This window comes from Gasterosteus aculeatus, chromosome 3, assembly GCF_964276395.1.
Source record: "Gasterosteus aculeatus chromosome 3, fGasAcu3.hap1.1, whole genome shotgun sequence".
Taxonomy (NCBI): domain Eukaryota; kingdom Metazoa; phylum Chordata; class Actinopteri; order Perciformes; family Gasterosteidae; genus Gasterosteus; species Gasterosteus aculeatus.
In genome coordinates this window covers 11,291,341-11,319,328 of record NC_135690.1, presented here as the reverse complement: position 1 = coordinate 11,319,328, position 27,988 = coordinate 11,291,341, and the positions used below count along the sequence as shown (strand labels likewise).

Sequence of the window (27,988 nt, the reverse complement as noted above, 5' to 3'; positions counted from 1 at the left end):
CCGCCCCCGCTGACTTCCTATGGTTTCAGTAGGACTTGGTACTTGGTACATACGTGATATCATGCTAGAAACTTGAGCGTGAAGCTGAAAGTTTGGGCCAATAATATGGAATCTTCATCCACGTAGAATAAAATAAACGTGTTGTTCTTGCACTGCAGGTGCACTTTTTTTGTTAAGTTAATTCAATTCAAAAACCAGTTGTTGGATTTAGTCACATGCAGCGGTGAAAATAGATTTGTTAATTATGACTTTCCTACTACAAATATCTACTATTCACATCACACGTTACGCCTCCCACTTCTTCAAGTCTTAGTTAGAAGAAAGAACTCCACATTCATTTAGATTTTCTTATTTTAAAGTATTATTTTACTTCTTTGAACTCAAAAAATATTCAAATTTATTTTGCTTTGGTATTAATTAATGTACATCAATGTATACAAGATCTTGACTGCACTTATAAAACAGTGGCTAAAGGTGAATTACAAAAAAGTGAAACATTGTGAGCTATGCAGCAGTACCACACCACTTATCGCTTAGACAGTCACTGAACACAGCGTTGATGCACTGATTGTGAAACTCCAGTTATCTTCGTAATGGAGGAAAGTGTCAAATCAGTTTTGAAAAATGTTTACAAAATGCAGACAAGCACACGGCAATCAATATATACAGAATAACCCAGTTCCATCAAAAAGACTTGTTCCCTCGATGAAATCTTTCCGTTATGTCCCATGAGACGCTTGAAAAATCATTTCCTCTTCTCGTCGGTATTTAAAGCGAGTATTTTACATGCTGCTGCTGATACCCGTCCATGTGCGCTGCTGACCACCATGTGCGTACGAGCAAGGCACTGAGCTGCTAATTGTTGCTACGGATCACAGACAACTCGCACGTTAAAGTTCCACGGAAATCGGTTGTTTTTTTGGCTTTAATCCAATTCTGAGTTTTAAAAAAACACAACTTGAATGCAGCTAGCATGGTAGCAATGATTATATTTGAACACTGCCTATGCATTTCAAAGTGACAAAGTACGCAATGTGATTAATTGGATTACTGGCAGAGAATGAGAGCCAAAAAGACTGATAAATTATTCATCAGTACATTCCTGAACGTTGGCATCTTTTTAGTTGTTTCCACTCTAGAAGTACGTTTAATTTTGAAGGGTAATAAACAGCTTCTGTTCTTCAACCCCACCTTGCAACCACAGTCAGTAAGCAGTCAATACGAAAACACGTTTCCCTCTTCCTATACTGCAGACACATCTCTGTTACGCTGTAATGCTGTACCAAACATTAGATATTGCACAATATTAATCAGCCCTACTATCTTCTATTACAATGCCAGATCTGTCTTTTGATACCGCCCCATCATGCCAAGCTGATGCTTTAAATCCACCTGTTCCTGCAGGCTGCTGCTCTCCAAGCCTGGAAACACAACAACTCCCATATTTGAATTACTTCCTTGTTGGGCATTTCATGTTCATAGCCGCTCATCAGCCATCGCATTAAGCCACCAGTGATACTATGACAGGTTTGTTGTTGTCTGACGAGGGGCCTCCGGTGACATCGATGGTCGGTTCCACTGAGGGGCCCAGTTGGGGAATGGTGGCCACCGGACGACCCAGGGAGGCCACCACGAACAGGAAGTTGTTGGTGCGCCGGGGACCAGTAACCGCTGCACCCCTCATGGCCTTGGTGGGGACTTTGGAGGAGCTCTTTAAGCTGGAGCTCGGTCGAGGAGCCTCACAACGCAGTAGGGCTTTGAAACATCTGTAAAACTGGGGCAAGCATAGACCACAGACAACGGATCAGGAATGCAACTCAAATGCAAAAATAAGTAAAGAATACAACGAGGACGCAAGGCCCTGCCGATAAAAATATTTTCATTTTTGGATATTCAGCTTCTTAATTAAACCCTGGTGTCAGTTCTGTTGACATAGATCTGCATAAAATCCAGGTATTGATGATATGAAATACAACACACTGGAGACTTGTAATATATTAGCATGTGTCTTCCGTGTTAATGCATCAATAATAACAGTGTAATATTGTGTATTGTGTAATATATAGCCTAATGTGAGTGCTTCTGTCTACAGCATGCACAAATGCTATCCCTTAAGCCCGGGGTCTGCAAAGAGCAGGAGCTCAAACCTCCCTGCGAGCTGGCAGCTGCTCAATGCTTCCTCCTCAAGGTGACTTTGGAGTCACGGGTGGAATAGACTGCGGCTCGTGTCTTTGCTCTGTAATGATCATCACGCGCTCGGATAAATGCAGCCATGTAAAACTTTAACTCGCACAGGGCAAAAATCATTGAGTTTGAGGTTAATTTTTTCCAGTAGTGTAATATTCCTCTGCAAATAAACCATAATACAAACTTGGTCAATAATTCTATGACAATATAATAGTCGCGGGAGGGGCCGTATTAGTGTTCTAAAACAATGAAGTGGCAATGGTCCGATAGGGGAAAGCAGAGTAAACGTGTTCCTTTAATGAGGAAAAAACTGACTTCATTCATTTTCATTGATTTTTTTGATTTATTTTATTTCTAAATATGTTTTCCTATGGCATAATCAAAGACCTAATTGAATGAAACAATACATTAGAAATAGATTTTTGAAAAGCACTGAATCAAATAGTTGGAAACTTTTTAGTTTGTTTATTTATTTTAGTTACAGGTGACTTTCAGCCTGACCAGATAACAAAAGATAATACTATTGATATATTTCGTTAAACTGTTAACGTTTTAGGGATTTACATAAGCATTTTCAAGATTACGCCCCAAATACTGAATTCTAGCAAGCGCAAAGAGTTCCAACACATGAAAAAACATTGAAATGTATACTCAATCTGACTGGGTACGATGAATGGGCCGCTGGATATGTTTTTCAACCCAGTAACAGATCTGTAAAGCTCCAGATTGTGATTTGATGTCACTGTTCAACACCAACCTCTGCACATCACAGAGCCCGTGTATTACCCGGCTCAAAGTCCTGCTATCTGATGATAGACAGATGGGAAGATTCTGAATAATTGAGGTACCCCGCAGCAGGTTGAAGGTTGAAAGCATAACAATGCATTCGGGGTATTTGGCTGTACTTAAAATTCCAGACATTTTCAACCAAATCCAGTATATACACAACACAGACCCCAATTAAGATTATTTTCAAGTCCTCTTCCTCAGCTTCTGTTAAATCGGGGCTCTGAAGACCGCCACTCTTGAGTAAACGTAGTGTACTTAGTATACATACAGGTACAGGTATACTTATAGTCTACTACATTTTCTCATAAGCACAAAATACGATGAAAGCAGCTAGTATCTCGCTAAAGGGGAGACTTTCAAATGAACATATTAAGAAAACCTTCGAACTGTGAACAGAGAGAGACACAAAATAGTAGCTTGATGGATTCATCAATTACTCCAAACACTTTAAAAGAAATGCAATTAATACAAGTAACGGGATGCTCAGCGAACTGTTACAATAAAGAAATGATTTGGGCTCGTACTAAGAGGCAGTAAAAAAAGTAAGTGGGAAGAAAATTTAATATGAAACTCTCAGACATCAATTTTAACAGCAACCCCAACTCACTTTTCTTTTTTTTAAATTTTGCAATGATTCAACTTGACATTGAACTTCTCTTGCACATCATGTCTGTCAAATACTTGCTGGGCATAAAAAGGTGCAGAGCAGGAGGGACAGAAAGAGGATCTGCCTCAGGACATCACCAGAACATTCTCCTCACCACATCTATCAGCAACACACGCTGATCCCCCTTTGTCCGTCCGTCCACAACACGTGGGCCATCTAAGAGCAAGTTCTAGCGCCGAGATGCAAAGAATCAAGAGACCACAACTCTGAAATGTGGATGCAATGTGGATGCTGCTCCCTACTCCCCTCAGCTGTCCATAGAAAATGAGAGTAGGAGACAGATGGAAGAGAAGGAGACGTAGACATCATCAGAAAAAAGGACAGAGGATGAAGCGAGTGAAGACACAGGGGCATCAAGGCTGAAGGTCAAGAAAAGGTAAAGGCAACGACAGATAAGAAGATGAAGTACGACAGTGAGAGGGAAGGAGCGACATGCACGGATGGAGTATTTTCAAAAAGAGAGGGGGCGTCGGAGACGACTGGTCTCATCGGTATCGGCCGACGCTTTCAATCAGCGGAGCTGATCCTTCACGGAAGGAGCATGACAGCAAGAGGGGCAAATATGAGGAATCATCAGTGGTTTCCAAACTGGGGTCTTACTATATCCTCAAAGGGGGGACGTGAGAGAAACAGTTTGGGAACCACTGATCTAAGGCAATTAAATGCTAACCAATTTATTGAGGCATGGGGTGTTTTCTCAGATTTTAAGGTTTCTACATCTACATCGATATTTCAGGACAATTATTACCAGTTCACACGGCTCCTGCAAGGGGAGACATCAAGTCCAGCATAACGCAAATCTATGCACGCAATATCTGAGGCAATATATGCGGCATGCATTAATTATTAGATTTTACTCCATTTCCCTCTGACACTGCTATCAAAAACCTGTCAGTGCAGCGTAACCCACTACTTCATTCAACTATTGCGTGACTTAATTTGATTCCATGAGCTTCCCAGTATTAATAAAAACAGCACTCAAAAATAATGAGTGTCAAAACAGGAGCGTGTGAACAGAATAACAATCATTTTGTGGCAAATTTGTGATTCAAGGGCTGCAGTGGGTTTTATATTGAGTGTTTTAATCATTTCCACACACTGGGACCTTCAAATATCACAGTTAAGATTTCTCATTTCTGTGATGGAAAAGAGCAAAGGACATGATCCATCCCAACGGAGCGGTTCCACGTGCACCGTAAACATCATTTTTGTTCAAAGTGGCCTGACGATCAAGAGGATTTTTAGATGATTAAATAAGCTGCTCCCTGTAAATAATACTTCTACTTGATGTTTTACTTTATTGATTTCTATTATCATTTTTCAGATGCATCCTGTTTAAACAGGTATACAAGGCATTTACATATACATTTAAATAATTTAACAAGAAACATATTATTGTCAAAGTACTTCTGCCTGCCAAGGACTCGCTGCACTGTTGAGCTTTCTTTTTTATTTTTAATGACCTAATAAAAAGAACATAATTTTTCTTTGTGTTTGTTTTAATACCTGCATACCAGATGTTGAGCTCATTTGTCCCTGAAACATGTTTCTATTTCTGATGTAATAAAAGAGACATTTTAATTATATATTACTCCCAATATGAAAGATATTGTTCTTTCTGATGAAAGAAATGGGCTTTAACTTTATGAGCCTTGTAGCTGATGGTATGTGGGTTTTGTTTAATTTGTACAGCGCAAAGTGAGCCGTTTCTCCCCCTACAGACTAGAGGCACAGATTTAACATCTAACTCTAACAGAAAAGTGTTGATCTATTCCTTCACTGTTCAAGTCCTCTCCCATGTACACCATTTTATGTAAATGTATTTATTGAATCGGTGTTGACGGCAAAGGTCATATACACTGCCAAATCATAAAGTACAAACCTCAACATATTCACATGAAACAAAAAAGGTTATTCAGTGTAAACTTACCCGACATCCACCTCAGGCCGGCTGTGTGCGGCGTTCCTCGTCGATGGGACAAACGCACAGCAGCTGCTACTTGTATCTGTACAGCATTTTTAGTCTTCAACTCGCCTCAACTCACAGTTTCCATAGTAACGGGCTGGGAGGAATTGAAGACTGAAAATGACATACAGGACATTGGGTGTCCCTCTCTCCCACTTTCGCTCCCTGTGAGGTCAGATATCTGCGGCGTGGGCTTGAGTAAGAAGCGAGCGTGAGATAGAACAGACGGGCTCTCGTGTACTTCCAGCGGACGTCGCAACATCTGGAACCGTGTTGATTTTCAACCTCACAATAGTTTTCATGGCAACTCTCTGAGGAAAGTTTAATCTTCAAAGAATAACGCTTGATTTGCTTTGGAAGCTGTGATGCGATTTACTTTCTAATATACAGTACTGTATATCATTCTCTGTACAGTACATTAAACTCAGAGTCTGAATAGAATATTTTCTAATACATCGAACAACGTCTCGTGCTTCACTTGATGGGAGAGCGTGATGGGATGATACAGACTACATTAAGGGCAAAACGCTGTTTCAGTCTGCAGCAGCGGGTTATCTAATGTTATTTTTCTCTCACCGTGATGAACTGCATTGCGGAAGAGAACATTTTCATTGAAAGTGAATATATATTTTTTTACATAAGACCTTTGCAGTGAGTGGAAATTGGTAAATGAAAGTGACAAGTCAATTTCCAGACCAAAATATAAACCCTAAATGTTGTGAATTTCTTATTGAACAATAAGGCATTTTGTCTGTGAAACTAATACATCCAACAACTTAAATTGACCTAGTACAAACAAAAAAACTTCATTGTCTAAATTTAAACACAGTCATACGCTTACGTTTTAAAGGAAGGAAAATATTTTCAACCCGGCTGTTATTTTCGTAGTCTTTTGATGCTGCGTATGGATTCCGTTTAAATAGCAGCGCGTCACCTTTAGAGCTCAGTGCTGCTCTGCCAAACACACCCAAAGAGCAGCATGACGTAGCTGGAAAGTAGCATTACCTAAGTAGTTCATGCTGCATAACTAGCACACACAAGGTAATGCTGCTGCACGCATCTCATTTCCTCTGTAAACACAACTTGTCAGCAGGCAATTTCGTTGTAATAGCGAGTTTGCTCCGCGGACATTTTTTGCAGCTGCTGTTATCACAAACTTGGAGAAGGTGGATGTTTAAACACAGACGCAAAGCACATATGAGTATATATATCTACTGAGGTTGTTAAGCCGTACGGAAATAAAGACTACCGTGCATTTGTTTTGTTTGATATTCATTAATAGTTGTGTTTGCTGGCGTGTAAGTAATTACTGCTGGCTTTAAGGCTGAGGCAAAACCAACCTGAATATAACACAGAGGCAGCAAGCAAAGTTAATGAGAACGTGAGCAGACACAGAAATGGGGGAATCTGCAAGGAAGTCGGCTTGCTGATTAGTAAATCCTGATTCTTTTGTGGAATTTTTTATCTGTTAAATTTCTTTATTCTTACTTTTTGAGGTTTATGTGAACCGCCCTATAAAACAGGTCAAACGTTTTATTTAGCCCATCAAAACATTGGTTGTTGTCATAGCAATAGCCTAATTACATTTTCAGCAAAGACAATCTCTGATCCATTTAAACCATTGTTTGGAGCTACTGTATGTCTCACGCCAACCTGAAGTTGTCAACATTAAAACCTTCCAACAGAACGAGTGATTGAACAACAGCTGGAGTTACACAGTGATGAAACACTACTTTAAAGCTCAGCTCTGATTAACTATTTAAACACAAAGGCGTTGTGTCCTTAATAAAAAATCAACCGTGTATATAAGTGGATCTAAAGTTGGATGTTGTTGTCCACATGTGCACCCTGGTGGCATAACACAAGGAATGACTGACGAAACTGATGCTGGAGTTCATGTCCCAACTGCCTTCCAACTTGCCTGCTGTCTCTCTGGCCCTCCGGCCAGAAAAGCCCGGATGCCCCCAAAAGCGTATCTGTCTCCTCCCTTTAACTTGTGACGGATGGTTGCAGCATTTCTTCTGTAGCCCTTCTGAAATAGTAGAACTTAGAAAGTTCTGAAAAAGTAGGGATTTTTATTAAATGTGCTGAAATTCTTTCTCTACAAGTCCCTGCAGCAATCAATACATTGTCTCGTTGCTATTGATCAAATCAGAACAAACCAACACACCCACACAGTCCCTTTGAAGCAGTTTAGATGAGTTTTGGGGTCTTAAACTTTTAATAAATACTATACGCGCTTTTCTAAAGCACATTATCACGGCATTCATTTGTTTAATCAGCTTAAAAGATGAAATGCTCCGGTTTAGTTAATGAGGGTATTTTCCTATTTTTCAAATCCATGAAATGCTGAATTTTTAAATATATAATAATAATACAAATATTTTTATATAGCAATCAAGTGACACATTAGAGGAACGCACAAGTGAAACACCAATATGTCCAGCAGTTACGGTGCTCAAAGTAGTGATGAACTGCATGTGAAATTAACTGAGAGTCTTGTGACACTTAGTTCATTTCAATTACAAGAGTCTTGTGATTGTGTCTTCTTTATTTCCTCCGCACAGGCATTTTGTAATTAAATACCAGAAGAAAGTATTATAGCAGTTATAATAATAGTCCCGGGCCACTTATAACAACAAGCTAAGAATGGGAGCCCCAAATAGAGTGTTAATAACTTCATAAGCGATTCATGATGATGTCTAAAGTGGACGTGAGTCAAAGTTAACTGAGCACTGTGAGACTAATTGTCAACACTCGGGAAGGTTTGGGTGCCTTCATGACATCGCAAATAACCCTTCTGATTTGAAAAAGTCACTTAATAGTAGCAATTGTTTAGACCCACATGAAAGGGTTGAGTTAGGTGATTGCATATTATACTTAATTTGTCCAACTCTGCCTTCTCATCGAGCTGTTGATTAGTTTGTCATTGGACATTGGACCTTGTGATGCTACTTTACATACTTTCCCTGCTAATCTGTAACAAATAGATGGATTAAAATGTGGAAAAAAACACCTTGCTGTTCATACACGGGTACATCATTTGGATTATTCAGAGTCAAGAAGGCGCGGGAATTACACCTGATGAGAACAACAAAACAATGAGTCATTTCTCTGATATCAACCCACAGCAGACCCTCACCTGCTTGTTCATGAAGACGTAGATCACAGGGTTGATGACCGTGCTCGTCTTGGCCAGCACGGAGGGGATGATGCTGGCCACGGGCGTGATCAGTCCCGGCGGCCCGAAGGTGGCCATCAGGGCCATGATGCCGTAGGGCAGCCAGCACAAGAGGTAGCAGACCACCATGATCACCACCATGAACAACACGCGCTGCTCGCGCTTCCTACTCAGGGATGCGTTGATCCCGCTCACCTGGACGCAGCGAGGGAAAGAGAGCGAAGTGGTGAGCCGGCAAGTGACACCAAAGCGTTTGACTTTCGTTTCCCTTTTGGGAATAGAAGTTAGAGGAGTTTGAGGTGTCTGGTTTGGTGAATGGAGAGGAACAGAGAGCTGAGGGAGCAGGAAAAGAGATCTCTAGGAGATGAGGAGACAGAAGCAGTAGTAGTGGAAAATACCAGTGCACTGTTTTTCAGCTCATTGGCTTAAGGCGCAAATATAGACAAACACAGATTTGTTTTCTTACATTCTTTTTCTGAATTGAAGGACGATTGCGGATGACTAATCCGGATGAGGCATTGCGTTGTCTGTCTGATCATCCATTCTCATGAATAACATTTCTCGGCAACGCCTCAATGAATTGATCACATCATGAAGTGGTGCCTTTTTGAACCAACGTGATAAAAACTGTAACTGGGCCGTGTGGCGGAGAAAGACAACGAAGAGGCTGTAATTGTGTTTTGATTAGACTTCCGGTACAAGAATGCCTGTTATTTTCTTTTGCACTTGTAGGTGAAATGCAGCCTTGAAAAGAGAAATAAACCATTTCATTTGGAGCTAGAGTGCATTATCGTTGGCTTGCATCCGAATACCTCTCCGCGGACGTGAGTGCACTCGGTTCCCTCTTCCATCCGTCCAAAACCAGTTTTCGGCAGCTAACGTAAAACTTTCCCCAGTGGGACACACCGACAGGGAGACTCACAAAAATAAGCCTCTGACTATGCAGGTTTTTCTTTTTATTGTTTTGATAAGTCCTGTTGTTTTCCCAGTCAATTTGCTTTTAAGTGGCACACTTAAAAGTAAATTGACAATGGGGAAAACAACATGCCTTAGAAAAACAAAAAACTCCAGCCATCACTCCAATGATGACTTTATCTTTCTTCTCTTACCTCCCTCCAGCTATCCAAACCCCTTAATGAAACCCCACATTTGCATTTTCCGATGCATTGTCCAATGCAAATTATGCTAACGATGCTGTGAACTATAATGCATTCCTGTGGTCGCTGTCACTCACGCAGCGGCATTTTGCATAAACATACACGTTAATATGGCACTGAGCTTTCAGCAGACTGGAAGATTGTTTTGCATTACTGCCACAATATCACAATATTATATATGTTATTAATACAACAGAGACAATGGATGCTTTTCTATTGGGGCTAATCAACCCATGCCACTGATACTTGAAAGAGGTGGACTCCACCAGGCTTTCGCAACAGTTTTAATAAATGAGCTCCTGTGGAAACACTTTTCTTGGATAGTTTGAGGCTAAAAACACAACCAAACATAGAAAATAACTTGATATTCAGCCAATATGTCCACGACATATCCTGCCAAGACATTAGTGAATTCATCATATTTGAATTGAAAGCTAATTTGTCTTTCTGGCCTTTCTGGCATCTACATCTACTTTGGTTCTGTTCCTTTCCGGTAGACTGTCCAACTCGGTCTGCTCTGGAGAATAGGCAGCGAACAACTTCAATCTCGGCTCTGATTGAATAAAAGAAGTGCCAGAGATCACAGACAAATTGAGGAAACGGCGAGGAAATGGTGAATGATTGCAATCAAAGGCTGTCGGTCTGCTGAAAGGAGCTGGCTCACTATTTGACTGTCCCAAGGGAGACGCTGTTTCATATGCTAAACAGTCACTCCCTAAAACCCTGTTACTCCTTTATGTCTTGTGTCCATGCGGTGGCACAAATCTGTTGCGGCTTGTTGGCAAAACGACGAGATTACAAGCTTGATGTGGAGCATCAAAATAACATGTTTTTGATGGCAGACAACATTTTGTGTTTCTCTAAGACACAGTGCAGCAAAGCAACACCTTTCTTTTGTTATCTCCGCATAACGACAGTCTGAAATTGTTTTTCGATCATGGGCAGTAATTCAATATCACACTGTCGCCTGCATGTGTGGGACAGAACTTGTCAAGCGAGAACATCTTCACAGCGTTTCACAGATTAAATATATTGTGAATTCAAAAGTGTGTCTGTGTAGAATCTACTCTGTTCATATTTGTGATTTGCTACATCTCGTTCCTGCCATGTGTGTGTGCAAATTAATAGTCCTAACCTAAATAAAAGTAATTTCCTGACAAAGTGACCACAAACGGCGTAACTTGTTGAGAAGAAGAAGAAGCGTCGCTGCTGTTGCTGCGCCCACACTGCCTTGACGGCGCGAGGTGGGCTGGATGGTTGGATGTTCAAAGCATCTGGTATTGACAACAGAGTCTCTGTTTGCATATTGGTCCAAAAACTGTTTTTTTTAAAGTTCTTAATTCAATTTATTTTTTACAACCCAGGATCACAAATCAAAAACTCCACTATCAGCATGATTATATCTTTAAAACAACGTCTTGTGCACTCAGAAAGCGGATAAACCAGAGAAAACATTTCTCAACCGGTACTTTTCAGCAGAAGTTTCAGAAAGTAAAACATATTACCACCTGTCCATTCTGAATATTTGATGCAATGTGTGGCAGGTGAATGAAGAGAGTGACTGGTTCTCTGGGTTAAGGAAAGAACCCCCCCCCCCCCCCCCCCCCACACACACACACACCTCCCCCTCATCCTCCCTGCTTTGTCCCCCAGCTGCACCTCCCTGACAGCAGCAGCCTGCTGTTGAATTGATTGATGCCTTTTATGATCGTCCCGTCCCTTTTACCTGCACTGCCGGCATTTCCGCGATTCAAGGGGGAATTTTATTGTGAATAATTTAAAAGAAACTCCACGTGTATATCCACAGTTTCACAGCTGATCCTTTGAACACAAATGATGCACGATCAGGCGGCTGAAGGTTCCAGTGTGCACACTTTACGGATGCACTCTCCGATACGCCGATGACAAGAGTCACATTGAAAAGACAGGTGCAGCCACGGCCAGCGTCACCTGCTGACTCCCCTTTTTTCTGTATTGTAGCCTGTATCTCTGCCTTAAAGCATGCGCGTGTGTCTTCTGCTACACTCGCTGGTTTCCCAGACGACACTGAGGTTGACGTTAAGAACCTGCTTCCATTATGTGTCTGTCATGCACATGTGGGAGAAGACTTTCTCCCTGACATCTACTGTGGAAATTCCCTCTCCGTGGGCAAAGCCGTCTATTCCGATCACAGCGTGTCACGCGTGAGAGGGTGAATAATGGTGTGTGAAGCAAGCGAGACGGATAAACTCGCCGCGATCTCACTTGAGAAATCTGCTCACAGTCACACTTTACTGCGCAGGTATTTGGTCCATTCATGTCATGCTCAGAAGAGGAATGTACAAGTAAATCGTAGAAGAAAAACGGTTGAGTACTTGACAAATATGAGGTGAGGACCCAGTGAGACACATACTTTTGAAGAGATTGAGGAAGATGAAAAATAACTCATTTGTCTTTACCGAAAGGAGACGGAAGTAAAATCCAGCACAGCCAGAAGAAGCGATGACGCGGTTGTCTCACAGGCGGGAAAGAGGCCTGTTGTGGCAGAATTTAGAGCGCTGGATGGACTTCATGGCTCAGGCTGCAGCTCCATTAATAATAACCTTTTTTCAAGGAGGGAATGGTAGAAGGACATCCACGATTTGGGGGAATGATAGATAGAGTTTCAATTTAAAGAATACTTCAGCAGACGCAGTTGGTGTTGCAGTGGTCAAGACGGGTGATGATTAAAGTTTGAACAAAGGTTCAAACAAGACTAGGTGAGGAAAGTTGAGATTTCATGGGGGGTTTTTGGGAGGGCAAACTCCACATGCTTGGGTTTTGGCTGCTGTGTGGGCTTTTTATTACAGTTCCTTTTGTAGAGTGAAGTTGGGGCTGCTGCAGGCTTCAGGAAGGAATTGTTACAGTCTTGTCAGAGGTGATGGAAACATGTATTTGATGATGAATGTGCTGCAGAGTCAGTTAGTTTTCAAAGATAATAGTTTAATTTCATAAGAGATTTAAAGAAAAAGAAAAAAGAGATGAATTCATTTCAGGTCTTCCCGGATTAGTTAATGGGCTTAAACCGGTTTGGCTTCAAGCTAATTGATATTTTTCAATGAAAAGCAAAACCGTGCCAACAAGTTTTAAATGAATAATTTCTAAACCCCTGAAATTAGTTACCACTTTCCCACATGCTGTTTCCTTTTCATTTTGTGAATGTTTTGAATTGAAAAAAAAACGAGGCATGAAGTGACTAAATGAGTCATCATACAAAACGTCATGACGCCTGATACTTGTCCGCCTTCCACTCCACAGGTGGTGAAATAAAGTCACATAAACATGGTGTTGTTAGTTTATATTGAAACGTAGAAACGTTTTGGCTTAGAAATTATTTTCTGCAATAATCCAATTGAAAAATCCAATGGGCTTTTTGTAAGAATGCAATGCTACAAAAATGTGCTGCAGGCAACGTTTCTGATTCCAGCCCGACAAAAGGACGAAGGGACGAAGAAAAATACTGTGCAAGGTTAGATTTAAAACATTGGCTCCAAAAACGTATTTTGGTCGCAATTTTAAAAAAGTACTAATACTAATCTCGTGCATTTTAATTCATTATTATTTTGGAGTCTTAGGGCTGGCTAACTGGATTTTGCCACCTCAGTCCTGGGAGGCTGAAGGCAGTTCATCCTGCGCCTTATTGAAGGTGGAGGAGCTTTGCACCAACACTACTCTACCTCAACCAAGAGAGAAAGATAAGCAGTAACTTTCTAAGTGCAATTACTGTAAAATCAAACTTTTCTCATTTTCAAGTCGCTAAATGGAACAAACTAAGAGATAAATGATCTGCTGTTAATTTAATAAGGTGTAAACTTCTCATGTCGCAGCTCACTCACCTTCACAAAAACTGATTCCTTCCAGCCGACTTCTTAATCTGATAATGTAACACAAGTGTTTCATGTGTCGCTATCAAAACAGCCCTAACAAGCCAGGGGCTCTGCAGGAGCCACAGGGACTGTAAATGTAATCAAACAGGCTCATTTGGTTTCAGGCGTCGCCAGTAATTGCTGAATATCAACACATTTAAAAAGGAATAAAACCGCGTTGGTGTCAGTCTGGAAGGTTCTCTTTGACGGGTGGTGGGGCAGGACGGGGGCTGTGACAGCTTAGAGTCAGGAAGCTACATCGTCACCAATGCGATTTCACTTTTCACCCTTCCATCATCTGAAAATAAGCAATTGTCCCGGTGACATTTCTCCTCTGATGTGGAAGTGGTTGAGAAAGCGGGGAAATGGTCTTTGAAGCCAATCAGATCTACACGACTCCTTCAGCGCTTTGGGGCTTGTACATCTGCACACCGACACGTTCAGTACAGATGTATGCTTTCACTCTGCCGTCCCAAGAATATTTTCTTTTTTTCTTTATCAAAATAGTCACCCATGTGTAAAAACAAAGCGACAGTTGTCCCCTCAAACGGAGGAAATACCACATACGCACAGCACTTTCGACGGGCTTGTTTTGCCTCAGTAGTCCAGCTCCTGGGTCGGTCCGTGTGTTCTGCTAGCACAGTCGTCGGCTGCTAAACGTGATTGATCACAGAATTTGTGTCGGCCGCATTAGTCCTGCACGCCGCCGGGCCTCCTGTGGCCCGCCAAAACACCACACGCCCGCCTGTCGCTCATCCAAGGGCCTCTCTCAGCAAGAATCCTCGACGCTTCGCCGAGTCGCTTTACAAACACTCACTGCCCTCCCACCAGGCTACCCCTCCTCCTCCTCCTCCTCCTCCTCCTCCTCCACGTCCCCGCGTTGCTTACCTCAACCTTCCCCGTCTCTCTCTTCCCCCCCGCGCCGCCACGTTGAAGCGTCTGCGAGGTCACGTTGGGGGGAGGAGCATAATTGTAACTTTTATGGAGGCAATCGGTTGTCAAACTGAGGGTAAGGTTGTGGCAGGCAGCCTGGGGATTGTGGATGGGAGGTTGACGCGGGTGCGTGTGTGTGTTTGGGTGCCCGGAGATGCAGCGACAGTACATTCATTTTCATTTGGAACAACTACACTCCGAGTACCAAAGGGAGTGGGAAGCACTTCAGAGGCAATACACTTGTCGAATCAAAAGGGCTTTTTTCCTCTTTGGGATTGCTTTTGGAAACATCTCAATATTTTTCCTCCCAGAGGTCAAAAGGGACTCGAGATTCAAGAGGGGAGGTGAGGGGAGTTGTGTGTGTGCAAAGTTCTAGCTTTCTCTGACATGTTCCATCTGTATTCACACATGAATTGCAACATTAGCAGCACCTTGCAAACAGAGAGCCTCAGTAGGTTTCCATGATAACTTCTCGGGAACGTAATAAAAGCCTTAAATGGTAATACAATTTGCAATGAACAAAGTCAGAAAAGGTCATAAAATCCAATAATGTAATAACTTGACCAATAATGTGATATCCTGGCTGATATTGAGCATGATGTTTTCAATCCGCTATTTTAAAATTCAGCTGTTATTAAAATCAGAAAATTATTACTTCATTGGGCCGCAAATGTAATTAGGGCACAACCTAAAAAGCAGAAGGCCACTTAAATTCCTAGATATACATTACCATTAAATACAAGTAGAATCTTCAGTAAAAAAACACAGCAGTATATTCAGTGGAAAGATGAATGAAAATAAATAGTCAAAACGTAAAGCAGCAAAGTCCGAGATATCGTGATATCTTCATCTGTAGATGCTGTCAAACTCAGAAAAACAACCTAATGGCATCACATATTCCTCAGACTTATTGTCTTACTGTCTATCTATCTATTTTCTCTCGACTTTTAGAAGCAAGCAGACATTATTTATGTGAATACTTTCATGAACTTTGGATGTATAGTCTTTACATATGCTGTAACGTGTGTATTCGAGCAGATGCACTCATAGATGCAGAGTAAGACTGTTTTATCATGCATTTGCTTAACAGCAGCAGGTTAACAGCTCATTACTCAGCGTGTCCTCGATCTGCCTAAAATACCAAAACACGCACCGTATGAACAGATTCAGTACGAATATTATTAATTGTCCCAATCGGACTCGAGTTCTACATTCCAACAGCAAATTAATTATCTACATGCATAATTAAAATGATAAATAGAATCAAAAATGCAATTTGCCGAGCTGCACTAGATTGCACTAGACATTTTCTGCAGCCACAAAATATTTGCAATGTTCCAATGGTGTATTTTAATTGAATGGCCTCTACTGCAAATGCACCTATGCATGCTCTTTTGCGTTATGTTAAACCGTGCTCCTGGGTTCCTGTGGTCATGATCAATTATGTGGTACAACTTGAAAAGAGTGGGTGGAAAAAAGCTATGCTTTAGGAAGACAACCATCAACGGCTGCATCCACATAGTGTCTTGTCTTACGGAAACCCTGTAACACCTAAATGCAATTAGGTGTTACAGGGTTTCCTCTTAAATGTATGGTCAAAGCTCCAGAAAGCATCTTTTACTAATTTAACTGCAAATCCAAATTGAGTAAAATGCGCATGAGAAAGTACAATATATTGAAATTGCATGTTTATACCGTTACAAATGGCAGACTACATTTAGTCCTGGAATGAGGGGCCGGAGAACAAGTGAGCATATGAAAAAAGGGCAGGAGGTGAACTCAAAGCAGTTATACATCTCTGGGTGCTGCCCCATTTCCAATACAGGACCCTCGAGAGGTGCATTAGATTTATATCCAGAAGAAAAAGACAGACGGGGCGGAGCCAGGGCAAAGCACACACGCTCGTAACAGCGGCCACAGGTCCTCAATTGATCTGCCTCGGCTAAAACATGCTCCATAACGACTGCTATCATTTCAGAAAACGTGAAACCTGCTCATCACTGGATGAATAAGTGTGAGTGCAGACGCATCCCAGCCAACAGAGAAATGCTGCTACAGACGGCTGCAGAGGCTGCCAGTGCCAGATGAGACACACATCCAGATGCCCCAATTAGGCCATTGCTTATTGGGTCAGGACAGACTGAGAAAGCCCAGCATGTGAGAAAAGGGGCGAAAAGTGGCCACAGTATATGGAACAGTCCGTTTTCTTACAATCACACATACTTTGGCTTTTCAGGCCAAAGAATGGAAGATATTGGATGACATCATAACCATTACCTTACATTGTTATCATCTACATTTTGTTAATACCTCCAGTCAAACAAAGCCCAATGTTGGTCTTCGTCTGCTGGCCAGCGTCTTCACAATTTAGGTTTAACCAAACATGGCTCCATAGAGAGACACAACACGTCATCCTAAGAAGACAAAAAGCGGACTGTTTTGAAGGAAGATCACGTCATTTTCAGGCATGCTATAATAAGCTGTGTCTCAATTCAGAGCCTTAATATTACATTGAACATCGAAAGGTGGATGGTGACTGACCACAAATCTAATTCTAATTTGTTGTATGATCCAGCCACACTGTGCAATTTTATGAAAGCTAGCTCTGTGGTTTACAGTTTGTAAGAAACGTTGATGTTAGCACTTTCCTTTTGGTGTGCCAATATGTAAGTGGAAAAACTGGGGTGATATTTTCAGATCTTTCCGTCTCAGTTTGCTCTGGAGGCAAATCATTCTAGAGGGAGTTAAGAGATGCACATTCGCTGTACAGTATATGACATTCTGATAAGAGCAATCATTCTGAACTTCTAGGATTGTGACTGAAATATAAAAAATGTACATTTCAACTATGAATAATTTAAGTCTTCTCCCGTTTTTTCCTTTGGTGTCAAGCGGGCGATAAGTGAGGATAGAAACGTCCTGCGGTGTCCGTGTGCGTACCAGGCTGAGCTTCTGGGACAGCGGGAGGCTTTCAGGGCACTTTGTGCATTCAAGGTGGCGAGGACGGCAGCCGGTCAAACCGTCAGGAAAGATTAGGAGTCTGATAACGAGGGACGGGCCCATGCAGGTCTGTGGCTTTCTCCTTCCCCCACAGAGGCCAGGAGCCCTGCAGCAGTGACTTTCTCCTCCTCAGCATTGTTCACCCACCGCCACAAGTACAAAACCAAGGACCCAGCATGGGCTTCATCCTGCAGCCAGTCCCACAAAGAACTAATTTGTGTTAGAAGAGTGAAGCCTTTTGTGAAGAGCAGCAGCTGTAGCTTCCAGCATCCCGCCACTCGCCCAGCGAGATTGCATAAAGCGAGAATGCAATTTGTATCCCTAGGGTTGCTGACAAGTGTTTTCACAGCTGCATCTCCTTCTCATTTCTGTCGTGCTGTTGGCCTGTGTGGTGGGGTTTGGATAAAGAAAAACGCAGACAACAAAATCTCCGCATGTTTGGACATGAGCAGCAGATTTATTATTATTATTATTATTTTTATTATCAGAGAGACAGAGCTAGTATTATACTAGACTTACAATGCTTTTGAAATGCCTATAATGGTAAGTGGTAATGCATTTAAAATGTCTCTAAAATCAACTAAAATGAAAAAATCTATCTATAACAACGTTTTCTTAGAAATTATTATATTCCCAAGAATCAGTGAAACTCTCACCACTTAATTTGCATGGAATTCCGTCTGCAGTGCAATCACCTCATGACCGGCGCACGCTGAGTGCATCTGATCCAGCACAAAACGAGGACCCTGTAGCAGCCTGTCTGTTTCCCCTAATCCTTCAAATACTCTTTTTGGCTTATTAAAAATAACAATGACCTGCTCTGTTCAGTAATCCATAGTGTGAAAACACCTATTTGTTGCTCAATTCATGTCACTTAAAACCAGCACGCTGCATGTTTTGCTCTCCCCTCAGGGATGATCAGTTAGCAGCCCTGTCCATAACCACCTACAGTGCACATAGAATACACAATTAAATACACAATACAAAACCTCTGTCACGTTTTCATGAGGTTTCCAACTGCTTTTGTGAAACTAGTGAACTATTGACTGGAAACAAACAATTCAAGGTCAATCCAATTTGACAAATCCCGAACAAAACAAGGCTTTTCACATATGTATTGCATTTTCTTTTTTTAAAAGAAGTAAAGTTTACTGTCGTCATTGGCCAAGGTCGTAGGCAATGCGTGCAAGAGAAATAGAGCTGGACGTACGCAGTCATTTAATTATACTTTATGTGGGTGTTTTGTAATTGATTTGCTTGAGTTGATTATGTCGTCATTGTCATCATTTTGTGTGCACAAAACGTGTGCTGGGAAACAATAAAAGGTGGTGAAAATTGTGCATCTATTTCCCTTGTCACTGATGTATTTCATTTAACTATGTTGATCTTAAATTGCTCGCTATGCGACAACATTGATACTTTTGTTAATTGCATTTTATGCAATTTGACAGAAGATTGTACTGTATTATGAGATTGCCTAATGAATAGCAGTGTAAAAGTTGAATTAAACGTATTAAAGGTATAAAATGTATAAATGTGACCATGTTGCATTTTCGCACAGGCTAATTTTGTTTGACTTTGAGATTATTGTGAAGGAAATGTCAATCGTACAAAATGACAATTAAATGTCCTACATGCTTGGCAAATATATGTGTCTGATCCTGATTCTGACCCTGATTCTGATCCTGCAGAGTTTGTTTGCTTTTATACTCAAGGCCCGAGCCGTGAAGAATAATCCAAAAATAAAGAAGCCTGTGACGCATGTAACTGTTTTTAAATTGTCACTGACTGAATTGCGTGTGATAGTACAAGCCCTTCTTTCAGAGTTCCGGTCTTCTGCACTGATAAAGACGTCAATTTCCTATCATAGAGAAATAAAAGCAGATAATAACGCTGACAGACTCTTGCAAGTATGACTGTCTTCTCGTTTCCACTCTATCCAACTATTTCTGTTTTGTTTAAAGCCTTAATGAAGCTTTCTGAATGATGTCATTTCATGATGTCAGAAATCTACCTGTTGACAGCCTGCGTCAAAAATAACCCACGGAGCTGCTTCATTACACGTTATCTCGCATGGCACCAATAAGCATCCCGTGAGGAGCTGCTGGAAGGTCGTATCCAAACTGCAAAGCAGTTCTTCAGTAAAATGAGAGCCGGGGCACTGATGCCTTCGGTTGATGTAAAAGATGCTTTCCACCGCTGTCCCATGCCACGTCATTTTTTGAAAGAGCTTTCTCCTTTTCAAACATTTTCTAAGAACTGCTCGTTGAATTGTCTGTGTAACGAACCGCCTGGCGATATCTGGTGATAACGATAAATAACGGCAAAGTTGTTGTCAATGCAGGTGCGTGATTTTGTGTGGCAATCTGTTTTTAAGCTCAATAACTTACGAATATAAGCTTACGAATATATTGCTGAATATTTCATTATACAAACACATGAATATGGAATAGATTGCAATTATAAAAATATTATTTGTTAGTTGGTGGAAATGTTTGAATGCCACAAGTTGATTGCACAGCCACTGCACTTCAATTCTACAAATAGAAAGACACTAATAACATTAGTTGATTAATTCCGCAGTATAAATACCAGCTTCTAAAGAAAGAATAAGTGTCTCCCCTCACCTCTGGTGATTGGTTTTGTATGAATGGCGAGAAGAGCATCACCTTGGATCAAAACCCACCTTGATTTAGTCTTCCCCTGGGAACTGCGCTACGGAGCAGCACATTGTCAGATACATATTCTTCATGTAGTAGTAGTGAGAAGAGAACTATCATCGATAACATTGTCAGTGGGAGGAGAGCAACACCGGCGTAAATCCCAGTACAGCAACCTAGTAATTTACATAGATATGTGAACCATGCAAATGTCCCAGAGTCAGAATGAATAGACTTGCAGTGACAGCCCAGATGGTCATTTTGCGATAAAATCACACTTTATGGTTCCATAAAACAGCTGTTTGACGCAGCTGCAGGTTTTGATTCAGAGGTTCACAAAAAAGGTTTAACTGCAAAGAACAAAGTGGAACGAGTTTTTAGATTTAGTTGCATTACAAGCGAGATGAGAGTTAAATCCCAGATAGTCAGCTCTGCAAATTACATTAAATCTGTGAAGCAGAAACAAATGCTTTACACGACACAGACTTTAAATTTTAAGTTGATTTGGCAAAGCAGTTTATTTTCAGCCCAAATGTATTTTGCTTTTGGCTCCATTTAGTTATTTGCAAATCTGGAGGAAACCATGTGGTTCACGTCTGAGTTTCCGTGCTGTACAAGTGGTGTATCGCGAATTCTTAGAGCTGAAAACGTCAGACGGAGATTCAAAAGTAAAACGACGAGCCGGAACTGTCGAGTTGGATGAGGGAGCTCTGTGGATTTTTATTAATATCGTATGGCATTTGATCATCCTCTGTCAGTGTGAATAGGTGAATGGGGGAAAATTGTAAAGCGCTTCATAAATTCCACCATTTCTTTACCATTTACATTTTGTCGTGAGACGCTCTGTAACGAGACTATAAGAAAAATGGGAATATATTTGATGTTCTTGTGGTCTCAATGTTTAAAATCAGTTTCAATTGACCTTCAAAATGACAGCCAATGTTGAAGCAGGAATTCGTCCTTCCCCACCCCAGTATGTCCTCACCTGTCTGATGGCACACAGAAGCTTCCCGTAGCAGAACACGATCACCAGGAACGGCACAATGAGGCAGAAGACAAAGAGACAGATGATGTAAGATATGCTGTTGGCTGTTCTGGCGGTCCAGTCGACGGAGCAGGTGGTCCCGGGACCCTCCGGGCCGTAGTGGCTCCAGCCAAATAGAGGCGGCGCAGTCCAGATGAGGGAATAGACCCAGGACAAGGTGATCCCCAGCGAGATCTTGTGGTAGTTGGAAGAGTCCGCCTCAGTAGGCGCCACCATGGTGCTGTACCGCTCATAGGAGAGGACAGCCAGGGAGATGAGGGAGACGATGCCTGCAGGGGAGGAAGGGAAAAGGTGACCATTAGCAGAGTGGATTCGGGCACACAGCATAAACCAGAGTTCAATTCAATACACCAGCTAACACTGTAGCAACATTTAATGGGGCCATCATATAGAGACTGAGATGCACCGCCTGTCCAAATGTTTATCTACTTCATGGAGGGAGAAATGCAGTCACTGCGACGCTCCTTTGGGTGATAAAAGTGCAGCTAAAAGGAGCTTAGTGCCTACAACAAACACAAAGATATGTTATGATTTGATATAATAATGCCACAGTAAAATGTGCAGCACCATAAAACTATAGCAAAAGTGTATAGTTTTGTTGTCATGAAATATTTTGTTTCAGCCTCGGGTGCTAGGAGCAAATACATATGGCTGGAAATCATAAACAGCAGCATCACCTGAAGCGTGACAGAAGCAATGTAATGAATCAGCAACACGGGAGACTCTGAGAAGCTCTCTTATCTTTCTCTCTCTGGAGCTCGGAGTTCATATTGACCCCTCAGTATTTTATCCTCTTTGCTATTTGGATTGAAGCCATTACGACCCACGAGGCCGGGCTTCAGGCCCGTGGATTCTCAGGTGTAATGAGGCGACTTCTCTTTGCACAGTGTGGGTTTTTTTTTAGCTCTGTTACGGCAATATTACAAAGTGAAGACTGTTTTACAGCAGCCACCTCGTGTTTCCGTTTGATCTTAGCTGACCTAAAGCAACCATCCCAAACATTCATCCGATCATCTGACAAAAAGCATGTTCAGCCCTTCTCACTGCTGCCCTATCGCATCAGAGTTATTCCGTCTGGACTCAGGTAAACTGTATTCTCTCAACACCTGGCAGATGTAGAGTCATGTGATAGCATGTTTACAGCAACGTGTCATCATGAACACGGGTGTACGGCTCTAAAAGCTGCCTTTGAGCCAGTGTGTTTTGGAGCAGACGGATTTAAACATGGATTGTGATGAGTTCTGTTATTGCATTTAACCCATTTGCAACAGAACCTGAACATAGAAACAGTCAATATTCAGTATTGTATTGTAAGTATATTAACCTGCAGGGATCCTACGGCTGATACTACGCCCAAACACCAAATACAGGGACTTACAATACAACTCTGGATCACATCACATGGTCTTCATGAGCCAGCTGGTCCTAAAAGTGCTCAGAAGGATGAAATGTTTTCACATCTACCGTTCAACGACAACTAGGCTCCATCTGCAGAGGTATCAATGAATCAATCCATCATACTTCAAACTTATACAAACATACAAGAAACACATTCGATACCAGTGATTTTGTTTTTTTCATATGTAAGATTGTTTTACTTCACTGTGTTGTAATCATTGGGGTATTTGTTTTACATGAGGTAACGAGGCACGAGGGATTGTAACTAAGGCAAAAACACTCAATATGAAAGATATATTGACGAAGAACACAAATCATTGTGGATTCATTACATTTGGATCCACTCTGGTTGATCGGATTGGTTCATCTTGCAGAGAAATGACTTCTCTTAGTGTTGTTCATAGTTTGTGTGTTCCAGCCATTCCTGTCTTTCTCAGTGACCTTTACATCAATTAACCAACTGATGAGAACTCAAACTGGTCAGAGTGAATTCTACAGCCTCTGTGTAAACTTCTGAGGAGAAGAAGAAGAAGAAGCTTTCCTTCAGCCATCCCTAATGATGTGAGCTATAACAACCCACGTTTACCAGATAATAACCAATAATCACTTCTTTCTAAGTGAATTCCACCCCAAAACTCAAATCGGGAGCATATGGTGTGGCACTTACTTGAGATGACAGACCTGACAGACATCCAGTATAAATGGAGCCAAATCGAATCACACCTTTCTCAAACCTGCAAAAGCTCATTAACAGCTCTCTGTCCTCACATCAAAGTGTAATTCTTGCAATCATTGTGTCGCTGAACCTAATGGAAAGTAATCTAATCTAAAAAACACTTTATAACCATCTAAAATCAAACATCACCTTTCATCCGTCTTCTTGTCCTCGCCAACAATAAAAGGAATATCTGTGTCCTGTCCTCTCTGGGACGTCCGCAGGCTGTTTATGCCTCATTCGTCTGTTTGAAAGCAGCCCGATGGGTGTAAATGATACCGCATGGCCACGAAAAGGCTGTTTGAATAAAAAACACAGGATCAAATGAAGCCCTGTTAGCGCTATAAATCCCACAGCCTTTTCCCCTCAGTCAACACAGGTTTACAGAACCACTGTGAAAACCATAACAGGTAAAGAAAAGAGATCAAATTGCAAAAGTCTAACCGCAACAGTAAGGATGACTGCTTAGGCAAGTGCCATCCACCTGCACCCAGGATAATCATTGTTGGACTCAAAGCACACACCCATCACCCACAACATCGTGCTCCCGTCAAAGCCCTCTGTTTTATTGCACTATTAATTACTCATATCTTATTAGCTGGCCCGCTCGCTCCGACCTTTATGGTGGAGCAGCAGCGTTCTGTTTGCTTTGCCCCCCACGGAGAGAGACCTTGTCTGGCCCCTCGCAACAAATCAACATCACGCAGGGCCATGTGTGGCCTTGGTCGGCATGACGCACGTGTACAGGCGTTTTCCTCTTCCTTGTACTTGTTCTTCCATTTCTGAGCCCACGTCTGCGCTGGGGTCGTGCGTGAGCGTACGTGCGGTGGTGCAATCTGACTTTGGTATGCGGCGAGCGGGGCCCCGACGCTGCCGGATCGATCCGGCGACTGTGTGCAAAGTCCACTTGATGCAGACGGAGGCAACCTGACGGCATGCGGGAACACGTAGACAAAAGATATTCTGCCCTTCCTCCACGTTATAATAAAAAAACAATGAAACTTCAGGGAGATGATAAGGAACATTTCAGCGATGGATGCCAGGAGGCTGACGGCAAAGGAAAAAGTACAAGAAGAGTTGTTCCGGTTGCACCGGCATGTGTCTCCACTAATTGTCTTCAGTTTTCTGCTCTCCGCATAAAGTGATCACAGTGGATCTGAAATGATTTAGTCATTCATCATGATTTAGTCATTCCAAGACGTCATGTGCTTAAAGAGAAAAGTTTAAAGAGGGAGCAGGAATGCAATGTCCCAACACCAAGCCAACAAGGTCTTTTGTCACCCTGTTATTTGAAGGAGCATCGATCATTCAGAAAAGCTTTGTCGAGATTTGGTGAAGACTGACACTGTCACTTTGTCATAGCTGCATTGCTCATTTCAACAATCAATGTCACTTTTCCTTTCTCTGACCCTCCTTTACTCTGTTTTCAACTCTGTTTTCATCACCCCATTGAGGAATTACTCATCCATAACCAATGGAGGTTCTAATGATATCCTCTCTCTCTCTCTCTCTCTCTGGATCCCTTGTTCACACATTTCACGTTTCACACTGTCTCTCCTCGTGCTCTGTTCCAGCCGCGAGTCCTGTCAGACAGATTGTAATAAATTGGCTCCTTGTGAATGTGATTGTGGTAATTCTTGACATAAGTTTAACGAGACATGAAGTAATTCTGTTTTCTAAATTGCAAACTTATCCTGGGGGATGTAGAAGTAGCTTTTGTTAGTCTGTTTTGTGTGCCGGTTTCAAGACGCTCTTAGTAAAGAAACATTCTATTGAGTTAAGTTGATGATACTGTGTGAGGATTCAGAAGGGCGGCCTGGTCAGAAAAGCTAGGGTGCAATGTGTGCTGTTTAAATCTGACAAAGTGTTTATTTCCCTCTTTTGTTGCATGGATTACTTTACTGACCTAACAAACAGAGACCTGAGGGGCCGAGGGGTCCGGATGCTGAGAAAGAGACATTTACAAAAAAAATAATTACAGAACAACAAAAAGTTGATGCTGTTACAAAGATGCAAAACTACCATGATGAGCCAAAAAATGATTGTAAGAAAATGCCAGTCTCCTGCTGAGACGGAAAATGATTACGAAGACGCATTGAATGACAAAAAAATGACTTTTACCCCAAAGAGGCAAAACTATACAAGAAGAGAAACAGTATGAAACCACAAGAGGAACACAAGTGGACACAGAAGGCCACACACAGCGTGTCGCTTTCAGTTGGGGTGTCATGTTCCGAGAGGTAAGGGACAGTTTCCCTGTTTTTTTAAGAGCCATGACACTAAAAAGCTCCAATATATGATCAAATAATAAATCTTGCCTCTTAAATCCATTCAGAGAGTGTGTTTAATTCCAATCACTAATACACTAATACTGAATGACAGAATTTTTTTTGTCTCAAAATTGGCAACAATCAGCAATATTGTTTTGTTTGAAATGATACAATGCCCAATATTCTTTAAATACTATTACTATTATTATGTTATTAGTGATTGAATCTGGAATATAAGGCAGAGTAAATACGATGCATTCTGAGATTTGAGACTGACCTTCAAAAGTAGTTTTGGGTGCCTTAGAATAGTCGCAAAGCAATTAAAGTGACTAATAACAAGAAAAACTAGATCAGACACGGGGCCAATTGCTCTTTATGAAAGCATTTTGTGTTCATTCTGCATATTAGTCGGCTTTGGAGTTTTGGCATCAAACTAATTCTATCCAGATTATTAATTTGAAGCTTTAAAGGATTGCATTTCTCAAGGAAAGGATTTTAATTGTCTTTAGTAAAAATATATACTTATTTGCAACTTAGACAGCACCCCTGGCTTTCCAAAAATAAACACAAAGCTTTTTTTCCCCCTCAACACCTCAACCTGTTTGGATTTCTCCTAAACTGATGAGGGTCTTATTCCCGGTTGCATCGTTGTGGCCCATTTGTAACGATATCAGCACTCCTTTCCTGAGCCAATGCAGACCAGAGCCCCTTCCTTCATTATTCCGATTTTCCCCAGATGATTTTATTTTGCAAAAAATGCTGAAGCACCTGCCGAAGTCTGCTGGTAGACCGTGTCCAAACAGCCCACAGCCTCAGACCTGCACAGGCAGCGAAATGAGCAGTGATGAGGCTTGTTCCCGAGCAGCCTCAAGCACAGACACTCAACGGAATGGTAACAAGCACTTAGGGGTCATTTCAATAGCAGGCTGCACTTTGGACCCTCTAACGGTCCAGCACAACCGGAGCCTACTGACACTTGGACTAATAACCAACTGTGAGGCAGCACCAAGCTCACGCACTGCTTTCCTGAAATACACCCGGCAATCTTATGCCATTAAAATGCATCCACGTGCAGCTGTGGCTGGAAAGGACTCAATAATGAGCTGTCCAGCACCATCAAGCACCACAAAAAGATTCTTTATTTATTTCTACAACTCATCAATTGGACAGAACCAAGCCTGCCCAGTGAGCACATCCCAAAAAAGAGAAAGAAAGAATAAAGATAAAACAGTTGGTCGCATAATTGGTCTTATTTCTCCAAATCTGGTGAATCAGCATCTCTCTCTCTCTCTCTCTCTCTCTCTCTCTCTCTCTCTCTCTCTCTCTCTCTCTCTCTCTCTCTCTCTCTCTCTCTCTCTGTGTTTGTTTCGTTTGGACGATTTTCATGTTTTTCTCTAATAGTTGAATAAGACCATAAAGGGACATCGTGCACAACAGGCGTTATTTTTGTATCCTTGACATAAAGGATAAAGGAACCACGCACACAACCCACCACCGGTCACAAACACATCTGAAACCAATAAAACAAGGCACAATCGCTACATGCGATCCACAAACGTAACAGTTACGCAAAAGTCCAAATGTAATTAACATCGCCTCCTATGGTTCCGCATTTCTACTCACCGAAGAGGGAGTTGGCGAAGCCGTACCACACGCATCCGCCTTCTCCTATGAGCCACCTTCCCTGCGTGCTGGCGGCGAAGCTGAACGGGGTGCCCAGTACGCACACCAGCAGGTCGCTGATGGAAATGTTAATCAGCAGCAGGTTGATGGGCGACCGCAGCATCTTGTAGCGGCAGAAGAGCACGAGCACCAGCAAGTTGTTCATAAGTCCCAGAGTGCCGATGAAGCCCAGGCACACGGCCACCACCAGGTGCCCCGTCGGGGAGAGGGTGTTGCGGTGTGAGCCTCCGCTCAGGTGCCCTTCCCCGGCTGCGGCGCACAGCGCACTGCTGACCCCCGCGCACCCGCTCAGGCTCAAGTTGGACACGATCATCGCAGTCCGGTGGCACGCTGGGCGGCACAGAACCGCAGCTAATATGTCGTTAACATTTCTTTTTTTTTTTCTTCTTATATGTGGCAAAAAAAAAATTGATGTAAAACTGTCGCTGACAGCCAGCAACACTTGTTGCTGTG

At 42.0% G+C, this 27,988-nt stretch overlaps 1 protein-coding gene across 2 annotated transcripts; it reads right to left on the bottom strand.

Moving 5' to 3' along the window:
* Window positions 1-343: 343 nt before the first annotated feature.
* Window positions 344-27,988, bottom strand: tmtopsa (teleost multiple tissue opsin a). 2 transcript variants are annotated; one of them, XM_040172154.2, is made up of 4 exons: window positions 27,476-27,988; window positions 21,410-21,738; window positions 8,752-8,985; window positions 344-1,774 (listed from the first exon to the last, which is right to left on the bottom strand). In XM_040172154.2, exons 1-4 carry the CDS (start codon window positions 27,846-27,848, stop codon window positions 1,502-1,504), a joined length of 1,209 nt encoding a protein of 402 aa, XP_040028088.2. In that variant the 5' UTR covers window positions 27,849-27,988; the 3' UTR covers window positions 344-1,501. The 2 variants fall into 2 exon arrangements, with proteins under 2 accessions (XP_040028088.2, XP_040028089.2); XM_040172155.2 differs by lacking the exon at window positions 8,752-8,985 and having other exon boundaries at window positions 27,476-27,984.